The sequence below is a fragment of the Micrasema longulum genome, unplaced genomic scaffold (assembly GCF_059751315.1).
Source record: "Micrasema longulum isolate JH-2025_06_02 unplaced genomic scaffold, ASM5975131v1 h1tg001743l, whole genome shotgun sequence".
NCBI lineage: Eukaryota > Metazoa > Arthropoda > Insecta > Trichoptera > Brachycentridae > Micrasema > Micrasema longulum.
In genome coordinates this window covers 205,929-218,211 of record NW_028278921.1, presented here as the reverse complement: position 1 = coordinate 218,211, position 12,283 = coordinate 205,929, and the positions used below count along the sequence as shown (strand labels likewise).

The 12,283-nt window shown below is 31.3% G+C and overlaps 1 protein-coding gene across 1 annotated transcript; it reads left to right on the top strand.

The window, feature by feature from the left end:
• The first annotated feature begins 1,637 nt into the window (after window positions 1-1,637).
• Window positions 1,638-9,773, top strand: LOC148274138 (uncharacterized). Its single transcript, XM_088237575.1, has 9 exons — window positions 1,638-1,800; window positions 3,397-3,568; window positions 5,084-5,259; window positions 6,485-6,886; window positions 7,747-7,872; window positions 7,967-8,131; window positions 8,760-8,910; window positions 9,005-9,107; window positions 9,523-9,773. Exons 1-9 carry the CDS (start codon window positions 1,655-1,657, stop codon window positions 9,603-9,605), a joined length of 1,524 nt encoding a protein of 507 aa, XP_088093701.1. The 5' UTR covers window positions 1,638-1,654; the 3' UTR covers window positions 9,606-9,773.
• The last annotated feature ends 2,510 nt before the right edge of the window (window positions 9,774-12,283 follow it).

Genomic DNA, 12,283 nt, shown 5'->3' with positions numbered 1-12,283 from the left:
TATCTGTTGGTGCATAAGGCACTGCATTAGAACTCCAATCGCGGCGCGTCATTGATCATTAATTTGTAATACGAGTATACATTAAGATAAGATCAGTTTTACTCCTCAGGTGCCAGTCAAGAGACGATGAAATATTGCATATAAAATCACCTATAAAATAAATATTTTATGTCAACTTTGCCACGAAACAATACCGGAACTTCAAGCATAGCAGGCAATCGCTACAACCACCACACTACAAGGCAGACAAATCTCTAACTAATTTCCTTTCTTAGGATTTTAATTGTACTGTATTATTTTATTCCCCGAGTAGAAATATTATAACATACTAACATACTACTGACACACGCTTGCAGAATTCTCATTGGAAATGTTTGGAAATAAATACCTCAATTCTAGTGGTATATTTTTAACTACTTCATTCTAGGTGTCCTATAAAGGGTTAATTAGGATTTTGGATACTCTACATTATTTATCTATAATACAAATTAAAATCAATATTCATGAATCTTGGCGCTATATAAGTTATCCATAGTAATCATAAAAACAGCCCAGCATTAAAACTCTAATCGCTGTGCATCATTGATCATTAGTAATTTGTAAAATGAGTATACATTATGATAAAATCAGTTTTATTCTTGAGGCGTCTCTTAATTATTTTCACAATTTAAACAATAATAAAATTTAAGGGAATCTACAAATAATATGTTCTATACGTCACAATTTTTTTTCATAATACATTTAAAGGATTGGAGAACATTCTCATGGCCTTAATAGTAATTTAGAGGTAAATGTTTTTGTGATCATATTGAAAAAATATATTCTCGTGGCTCATTTAAAAAAAAACATTTTAGAGGTCAATATTATTGTGATAATTAGTATATATTTTAATGATAATTAGATATAAGTTAATATTAGGACATTAATGTATTATTCCTGTGTGTACTATTTTAAGACTAAATAAAAAAAATTGTTGAAAAAATATATTCTGATGGTTTATTTAAAAAAATAAATTGAGGTAAATATCAATACAAATATAAAGATACATTTATTATTTTGTTCGAATATTGTATTTTAATTGACGAAAATGACCTTGATTTAGCATTGATATCACGATAATAAAGCTCTATCCTTATTTATTTTATTTTATTTTATTTTATTTGGGATTTTTACAGCTATTACATAAACAAAATAATTAGAAAAATCTTAACAATACTAAAGCCAATTAAAAAAATCCACTGTAAATATAATGACACATAATATATAAGAAAAGAAGTTTAGTAATTGTATTTGTGTGACGTTTGTATTCATGTGTATGTGAATGTGTGTATGCGTGAATGAATGAGGGAGAGGATACATGTGCGTGTGGGAATGAATGAGGGAGAGGGTGCGTGTGTATGGGTGCGTAAGTATGAAAAAAATATGCGCTTAAAACTTGTAAATTGTATTAAAAATGGTACAATAAAGAGCTTAGTAAAAACTTAGAAACCTTTTTGTTAAAATTCAAATGACGAAATGATATCAATTGTTTTCTTTTATTTTACGCCTTAGACGCAATCAATTAATTCTTGAGTATTAATATTATAGAACTAAATACTCAATACCGTGTTAAAATGTTTTTGTTCTTCTTTAGGTGTTACAGGGATTGGCCTTTATGCACCGTAATGGATTCTTCCACCGTGATATGAAACCAGAGAATTTACTATGTATGGGACCAGAATTGGTCAAAATCGCTGATTTTGGTTTAGCTAGAGAAGTTCGCTCCAGGCCACCCTATACGGATTATGTTTCTACTAGATGGTAAAATACTTTAATTGATAGACATTACAGCTTGCCCACCTTAAACTGTAAACCACACCTGAAAAAGATAATCCATTAGTGCATGGTATTATGGTTTATGATATACATTATAAAAAAAATTAAGTGAGAAGAGAATATGGATGTCTAAGCATTAATGGGGATTATGGCCGGTCATTGTATCTTTTAAGTTATCACTTTAGACACTGTGTAACGTTAAACACTCTGCCTATATTTCAACATATTTATTCATTAAATTCTTCCATCTGTTGATTCTTTTTTATGTAAAAGAGCTGAAGAACATGTCATTGAAAGTATTGTCCATTGCTAGCAACTACTTTCTCCCATTTTTCTGGCAGCATACAAATACTATCTCGAAAAAACGACTCATCTTTTGAGGTTATCCATAAATGGAGCCATTTTTTGGCATCTCCATAAGAATGGAAGTGCTGCTCAGCCAGGTCACAAGTCGTCAATTGAAACAAGTGGTAATCGGAAGGAGAAATATCCAATGATTACAGCGGGTGGGATAGGACCTCCCATCTGAGCATTTTCAAGTATTTTTTGACTCGCCTTGCAACATGTGGTTGAGCATTGTCATGCTGCACTTTGTCGTGTCTCTCCTCATATTAAGAACATTTTTCCTCTAATTCTCTGGTCAAACGCATAAATTGTGATCGATAGTGATCTCCCTTGGTGGTTTCATTGGGTTTGGAAGCTCATAATACACTTCACCCAGCTGATCATGGTGCAAAGCAGAGATGATTATGATGATGATGATGTTCGGTGATGTTCCAACAGAGCATGGTCACCGTAAGTTTTTGCAAGAATTCAATGTGCTTCAGCTGTAGATTTTAAAAACAAGTATTCAGTAAAATTCCCCAGAAATACTCTATTATCTATATCTAAATATGTTGTGTAAACTTCAGCAGAATAACAAATACTGTCATTTCAAGCCTTATGGTGAGCTTTAGGATGAAGTTAGCTGTGGTATTTCCCTATGTAAAAAGTCTAAGATAATTTCATCTGTGGAGAAACAGCGAGAACTTATTTATTGTCAGGCACTACCTAGTAAGTGAAATAATTCAGGCCTACAAATCTCACCCATAGTAATTAACTTTTCAGTTATTTTACTTCTTAAAAGTCACAACTTCCTAAAAACAAGTCATAAGACCTGTTAATGTCTATACTTTTCAAAAATATCTAAAAATTAAAAAATATCTCTTGTCTCTGTTGTAATATGTCAATCTTGGTAACTCCTAGAAAGTGGAATTCAGTCCTTGTCTACAAACATTTTGGAATGTTCAAAATATTGTCAGCATTTATTTCTGTGAAGAAATCTGTGTTGAGCAGAAACGTTTTACACAAGAAAGAATAATTAATTATGATATTGAACTTGTTCATTATTTTACATATTACAATATTGAATAAAAACATTTATTCATATAAATAATATCATAATAATTAATACTGTAGTTTGCTTCCAAAAATACCAGAAAAATACAAATTCTAAATATACGTCCATTTAAATAATTCAATTATTATCGCCCTTCCACAAACAATTTAGTTTATATTATTGCTTTCATTATGTTACGGCAGGTACCGCGCTCCCGAAGTCCTGTTACATTCTACTGCCTACAGTAGTCCTATAGACATGTGGGCGGTTGGATGTATAATGGCAGAACTGTACACCTTCAGGCCACTATTCCCAGGAAACAGTGAAATTGATGAAATATTCAAAATATGCTCTATTCTAGGAACCCCAGACAGAGTAAGTTAGAAATACGTATTTAGAAAAATAAAGTTATAAATCAAAACAAGAGATGTCTAAAAAGCAATAAAGAAGTTTTACTTTTTTTCAAATATTTTTTTGTACCACAACAAGCCAGGAGGCCTAATTATAGTGGTGAATTGCATTGCAATGCAGTACCCTTTACACCATTTGGTACGAATTAGGGTTTGATGATGATTCTTCTATGAAACTAAGGGTTTTTTATAAGGTGTTGTGATTTTTTCAAGATTCACATTTGTAAAATAATTGCTGGAATTTCGTACGAATAATGAGGACTTCACAAGTGTGGACAAGTCATGTGTTAGTTTGTTGAATTATGTTATCACTATATGCATTGAATAAACGATGACACTATCAAATATATTATGTAAAAATATGTTTAATTTACAACTATTTTCTTTTTTCGTGCATTTTACAAAAGTTTTGGGGTACAATCTAACGTTTTGTTATCATAGCCAAGAAATCATTATAAAATACAATCTTGGGTAGCATCTAACTTCACCAATCACCATTTTTATTTATTGTCTTTTTACAAGTTGTTGCCTCAGAATGCATATTAAAATATTTATTTTATTTTAATGAACATGTAAATAGTAAATCAGGTGTAAATACTGTAAATATGAGGTATTTGTAGCAACAATTCACGGACAGTGTATACTTGTAATGCCGTATTAAATGGACTTCATGAACTCGGCAATAGTTATTCCCACGTATCTGATATATTTAGTGTAGGGTATTATTCCTACAGAACAAACCTTTTGAATTTTTTCAAAGATGGTGAATGGTAATTATATTTGTTTATTCATGCATTTCATAATATATACAGTTTTTTGTTCACTTTGCCAGCTGTATGAAACAGTATTTATGATTTTCTTGTTGTATTACTGTAGAATGTTTTTTTATTTAAACTTTCTACTGAATATATTGTATAATTTTTAGGTTAATTTTTAAAATATAAATCTTGTATAATTTTTAGGCTTAATTTTTTTTTATAAATCTTGGGTATAAGGAAATTTATGTTTGAAAAAAATATATATATATTTATATTTATTAATTAATGTTAGTATTATAAATGTTTGTAAAAGGCAGATTTGCCGTTTATGTTAATAAAATAAAATAAATAAAGTATGAAGCATGCAAAACGCATATTGTTATGATCCCGGTTGACAACATCCTTGTTGTTTTTCTCTTTTTTGTCCTAACTTAACATGGACTGTTATACAATATTATCTATCTCTGGGAATCAAAACCAGTCTGTTTACATTTTTATGTATTTATTGTATTTATGGTTTAAATCAATTACAACAGTTATATGAAGAAACATATGTACACAAAACTGAACAAAAACAACATAAAATTATGTATCAAAGACAAACAAGAACAATTAAATAATGGTCTATAATATATTTTTAAACACGGTCAACATACAAGACTTTGAGCTATTTTCTTTAATAATGCTGGTTGGAAAAATGAATAAGCAATCCTTCTTTTCAGAATGACTGGCCAGAGGGTTACCAACTCGCTAATGCCATGAACTTTAAGTTCCCCATATTTACTAAAGTGCCACTGGAGAAAATTGTGTCTGGAGCTGGAAGTGAAGGGATGAAACTATTAGAAGATATGCTTTTATGGAATCCAAGTAAAAGGCCAACGGCACAGCAAGCACTGAGGTATGCACGCTTTTAAATTTGTCCAACTTATTTAATATGGACTTATTGATCATTTTCATGCAGAATTATTTTTCTGCATTTGCAAATCCAATCAAATTTTAATGAAAAGTTTGTTTCTGCTCGTTAAAAAGGAGTTCGAAACATTTTATAAATCCTCAGGTAAAGCTTAGCTACATATATTATTAGCCGCATTGGAGCAGGACACTTAAGTGACACACTATTTTATTTGGATTTCTCTCCTTCATTTTTAGTTTTATTATCTTCAAATCGTTTTTTCACTGATTTTAAAACTTATTTGTTTTATAATTTTCATTTTCGTTTAATTTTTATAAGAATAATGTTGTTTTTTTATTTTTTCCTAATTATGTTATGCTTTGTTCTGATTAGATGGCTGGTTGGATATTGCATTATCCGCCCAATCAAGCTGGAATAAAAATATTATCATCATAATTTCAACAGAATTGTAGTGCTCTAGCACAATAAATTAAAATCTAACTCCGTTTTCGATTTTTTTTTTCTTTCTTAGTTCTTGTATGATAAAACAATAGTATATTACTAATCTTGCAAATAAAGTCAAGGGTAATATTAAATATCTATGCTCATACATAAGTTTATTATGTGTGAAGTGAACATATTTTCCCATTCATTTACATCAGGTATGGAAATTTACTCAATCATCATCATCGGTCCATGACAGCTTCCTTGTTGGAGGCATATGGTATCCACAAATATCTTCAACGCCTCTCTGTAGGTTGCCAACTCCTGCACATCCTTCTAGGTCAGATTCGTGTCCCGTAGTTCTGACATAAATAGTTAGCGTTGGACATCCAGGATGTTGAAAACCTGGTGCCTTGTAAAGTAGTCAAGCGTAGTTAAGGCTTGTAGGAGGCATCCGTAGATATGGTCAAGCCAGCTGTATCACCTCTGCTTGATGACAGATGTCCCCTGGAGTTTCTGAATTAATTCTTTAATTTCTTTGTCCCTCGCAAAATCACACAATAGCACAACTATAGTTTTTCCTGGACACTATTTTCAAAACTCAGTTTTGTTGTTTTGAGCCATAGTGAGGTGCCACAATTCGCATATGTAAAGGAAATAAGATGTTATGAGGCGACATTTTATTTTCTCTGAGTTAACATCCAATCTCCATACATTGTCCATACTTCATATATATATTAATTTTACCCTATAAACCAGATTTTTTTTTTTTTTTCTATTTTTATAGGTATCCGTACTTTCAACTAGGCGCTAAATTAGGAAATTCTGCTGCATCCATGCACCCAATCCACCGAACAATAAAAGCATCCGTACATAGCAGCAACGAGAACATTAACAATGGCGTTATAGGAAATAAGATAATTATTAGCAATAAGTTAGTTAACATAACAAACCTAACAACAGAACAGATGAACGCTAGCAACCTCGACCTTATGGGGGCGGTAGCAGCAGAAAACTCGGCTATGATTAAGCAGGCCGGAGACTACCTGGCTAATGGAATTATTAAAAGTGGATTGAATGCTAAAAAAGGAGGACCTTACCAAAGTCTCAACTCCTCAACTAAAGTCCAGACTGTACAAGTTGTTCCACCAACTATTATATCCAGTTATATGCCAACACAGAGAGCTCGGTAAGATTTTAAAATTTAATATTACAAATGAGATAAAGAACTTGTCTGAGAAAAGAAAATGGAAGTCTAGGTATTAAAATAGCCTTTGAACTGTCATTTGGTGGTTAGAGTGACCACTTTATGCACTGTGTAACATTAACCACTGTGCCTATGTTTGAAAACTTTATTTGCGTGGGTGAGATTCAATAGTTGCGGGGATTTTCACGATCACTGTTATCATGGTACATATATGGTATTTTTTAGGTGATCGGCTACCATTACAGGAGCCATCTTCAGGGTAGACTTAGTTAAGTACACGCTGAAAATAGCCCCTGCAACGGTAATCGAACATCTGAACTAGTCTAACCTACACGGGATTAGTAAAAAAAATTGTAATCAAAATTAAGGTCAGAAAGAGTGTGCAATCAAAAAACACGATTCCCATACCCTAGTTTCCTTCAATGCCTCCTTCCAATTGAAAAAAAACCTTATAATTTAATTTAATATAATTTTAAAAACACTTTAAATATATATCAAGTTATTAAACATCACACATCATGATATATATAGAACAAAATAGGAAATGTATTACGTCACCTCGCCACACTTGTCCACAATGTTTGTAAGAAGCAAAATTGGTGGGCATGACTTGTGAAGTGACGCCAGCCACGAGCCGTTTTGTATGTGCCCGTTTTTAAACCCGAAAATGATGAATGAAAACTTGTTTTCTTTACATTGATAGTTTTGACATTAAAATTGTAAAAATCCGTATATTTCTGAAAATACCCAAATCAATTAATTGCATTTGTGGGAGGGGATAAATTCACTAAAATTCATGTTACAATTATGAATATTAATTATTTATTTGATTTTGATTGAAGAAATCCAGTTCACCTACAAGCAGCAGTAAACAGCAGTTATGCAGCGCCTATACCAGTAAGACGAGAGTCAAGAGTCAACGTAGCCACGGAAAAAAATTCTGACGATGAGTTTGCTGATATATTGGGGTTGGTAAAATAAATCCTTCTCTTTTGACACATGACATGACTTTACACATATTACGTTTACCAATTGATGGAAATGATAATGTTTATTTTTTAGTGGAAAAATTACAAATGACAACAACCCAAACAACCAACAGAAGGATTGGATGGGAGGGACAGGTTTCGATATTGATGATATTTTAAAACCCTTAAAAGGTCATGCGAGACAGCAGTATTTGAGCAATTCTAGATATGTTGCTGGGCAACCCTCTGCTCAAAATAGGTACAAAAATTACTAAAAAATATATTACTTTTAAATAGAGTGATTGATTGATATTGTGACTTGATGTTTGTGATAATCTGTTTCAAAAGCAAGCAGCCATATCCATCTCGGAAGGTATTCGTTAATTTTATTTATTTATAGACTGCATAAGTCCGTCAAATAAATAAATAAATGTTAAACTGACCCGATGAGCAATAAACTTCAGCAATAATAATTCATTGAAGAAATTGCTAAAAGAGCACATTTTTTATACAATCATGAAGTTTTCATTTAAAAATAAATTATATTTTTCTAATGGGATTTGGCTGTTTTAAAATACATCAACATAATATTTCAAGATGATTTTCCTCGTGGTATTGTGTTAGCTTACTTTGCAAGAGGTTTCAGGTTGATTCCCGACATGGTTGACACGAAATATTTATTTGAAATTGAGGTGTACACTGCAATATTTTATAGTCCCTTGACTGGCACATTAAGTACGAGACAAAAGCAAATATACATAGACATATGCTGCGATTGGTGTACTAATTAAGTGTCATCTGGACTATAAAGAATGATGATGGTGGCATTATAATGATGTGATTGATAATTGAAACAGATGGTACTATTCTTTGAATATTTTTTTCAGATATTTTGGGGATACTCCGAGCCAACGGCACAGAAATGTTTCAGAAATGGCAGCAGTCAACAGCGTACTAAAGGCCTCCAATAATGTGGCAACTGTGTTCCCCAGGAAAAACTCGAATGTGGCTGATTGGAGTTTGTGGCCATCAAAAAATGTATAGTTTCAATAATTCACTTAAATGAGGCAACGATTTTTTCAATACCCATAAAAATGTTGTGTGATGCATTTTCTTTACTTTTTAATTTTAGGAAAAAGAAAAATCAGTTGCAGAACAATACCTTAACACGTCGAGATACTATGCTGGGCAAAAATTAGACACATCTCTATTTGGCCAAATTCAAAAAGATACAGGTTAATTTAATTACTTTTTTTATTCCTATTTAACTTATTATTAAAGGATAAAAAATGCTAATAAAGATTAGCATTTTTTTACAAAAACACTATCTACTAACCTAACTTAATTAACCTCGCTCTACTGCAACTTTATATAAATTTTTCTAGCTCAGTTATTTACTCCTTTTTCAGAAAATGACCTCTTAATTGAATATTTTACAAAATAAAAAACAAAAGTATTTCTGTTTTCATTAAAAATAAATTAATAATAAAAATGAAAAAAACTCAAATTTTCCGTATGTAAATATTTAAATAGAAAAAAAATCTTGTGCTTATTTAGGGATTTTATACTGAATTAAAAATAGCGGGTAGGTATATTTTTCACAGTTGTAGATTTTTTCTTGTTATTTTTCTAACAATTTCATTTTTTCAGGATATATTATCGGTGAAGAAGAGCCATTAAAAAATGCATCATTTCTCACTCGCACTGACTGGGCGTCTAAATATTTGAAGTGATTGTTTTAAGATAACTATTAATAAAATTAAACTAAATATTTTATGATTTGAAATGTACATAGTTGATGTTATTAACTACTCGAATATTATTATGAAAATATCGTAATGTGAATTAAAACAGTAATTTACTTTTGTTTTATAAACACAAAATATATTTTGATACACAAATACTATTTGTTTTATTACAAAATCATTTGTCATAATCTACACAAAGTATAAGAAAACACTTTAAATTATTAAATATGTTAGAATATTAATAGATTATCAATCCTTATAAAGTAGAGAAGAAACGGTAGGTTTTAGTATGTTTAATGAACCCACGAGATTATTTTTTTCCGCTATGATAAATGCTTATTACATATTTTTAAACATGCAATAGTCATTTGTAATTATTTGGGTCCCCTAAGAAAATGTAGGTTTAAAAAAATTGTACAATCGATTTAAAAAAAAACATCTTGAAAGGATTTTATTTTTATATCTTATGTTTATGATAATATATAGTACATACCATCGGTGGCAATCCATCACCGCATATGTAATATCACTGCCTAAAGTCATCTAGATATGCCATTTGGCAATAAATAAAATATTTTAACATTGCAAGCAAAAACAAAAAAAAATATCTAAGGTAAAATTAAAATGTTTTTAAAAAAACATAATTTTTCTAAACACAGATTAAAAAAATGTTTTTATCTCTCTCCTCTAAAGTGGATATATTTGAGTTACGTGGTAACGGATTTCCGTTGATGATATATTTCATGCAAGAAAAGAGTGAAACAAGATGTATATGAATCAAAGAAATCGCCGAAGGAAAGTGAGGGAGTAAAAAATTACAAAAAATTTCCTAGAAAACATTAAAATATTCTGAAAAGCTATTAAAAACTCCAAAAACAGTAATGATGGGGGATGTATGACAGCAGTAATAGAAAATGATGTAAAAATAGTGACGAATGATAGTGGAATTAAAACGAAATGGAAGAAATACTTTGAGGTAGTGGACAAAACATACACAAAAAATATAGCCAGTGCACCACCTTCTCACAAATGCAGATGGTGATGTGAGGGAGATAAGTATGGAAGAAATAAAAATTGCTGGTAAGTATATTTATGAAGAACGAAAATGCACAAAGTTTCAATAACGTTGCGACAGAGTTTTTAAAGGCGGATGGTGAAATAATTTTTGTATGGCTGCATAAGCTTTTTAACTAATGTTTAGGGGAGGAATACACTTCCCCAGATAAGAGAATGGCTGTTGTTATGCCTCTGTACAAGGGAAAAGGCTCTAAGGTCGAATGCGGAAATTATAGAGCCATTCACCTTATAAGCGCTGTTGGCAAAATGTATCGTAGAATACTGAAGAAAAGTGACTTAAGATAGAGTGTTGTATATACAAGTGGCTTTATAAATGGGAGAGGGTGTATAGATTAAACATTGGCTCAGTAACATATGACAGAAAAAATTCAGGCTTAACACCTCAAGCTTTTCTGCGCATTTGTCAATCAGCAAAAAGGGTTTAATAGAGGTTACCGAAAAAAATTGTGGAAGGTTTTATCTGAGTGTGGAGTGAATGGTAACCTGATACGGGCTATTGCGTCACTGCATAAGGACAGTATTGCAAGTGGGAAAGTAAACATGCCATTCACATTGTGGTTCGATATTCCGAAAGGAGTCGAACAGGAATGTGTAATGTCACCATAGTTGTTCGAGATATACATTTATAACTGCATGAAAGAGGGAGCAAAAATGGGTTATTTAACTGTCAATTGTCTTTTGTATACTGATGATGTCATGCTCTTACTAGCAACAAAGACCTGCTATTCTTCGTAGCAAAAGTCTACAATGTATGCACGAATGGTGATTTGATAATGAATGTTTTTGAATCGAATCTGAAGTTTTTTTATTATTATTTTTTGTTAATTTACACTAACATAATTTTTTACACTTTTACCATACAGGGTGTTCTTTAAACCCTGTCACATCCGAAACCACGATGATCAGTATGAGCAAGAAGACATATTGGCACATTAAAATATTTTTTTAGAACGAATAAAAATTTAAAAAATTAAATATCAAAAAAAGCAAATGGTTGCTTACTTCTGCAGGGGTGAAACGAGGAGGAGGGAGTCTGACACTGCGCCGCGCTCCCCTCACTTCTCCCCTGCAGAAGTAAGCAACCATTTGTTTTTTTAAATATTTTATTTTAAAAAGTTATCTTTGTTCTAAATATTTTTTTTAATATGCTCATATGTCTTCTTGCCCATACTGATCATTGTGGTTTCGGATGTGACAGGGTTTAAAGAACACCTGTGTATTAAAAAAATATATATATTACAATAACTAAAATCCCACCATGCCATATTCTGTGGTTTGTTCAACAATGTTTTGAGTATGTCCAAATGTTTGCAGACATGCTGGATTAGATCTAAATTTATTGCAATAAATAGGGAAAACATTTTTCAGTCAACTTTTATACTCACTTTTTAAAAACGTTTTCCCTCTCTGTTGCAATTAGTTTAGAATCTGATGGTTTTTAAAAATAATTATTATATTTTATATAATTCAATGTGAGATCAGTGTGAACGGAGATATTCTGAATCAGGTAGAATAAATTGTGAATCTGAGAAATACGTTTACTAGGGATGGAAATACTGTGAAAGATATTGATAGGATGATGAGTG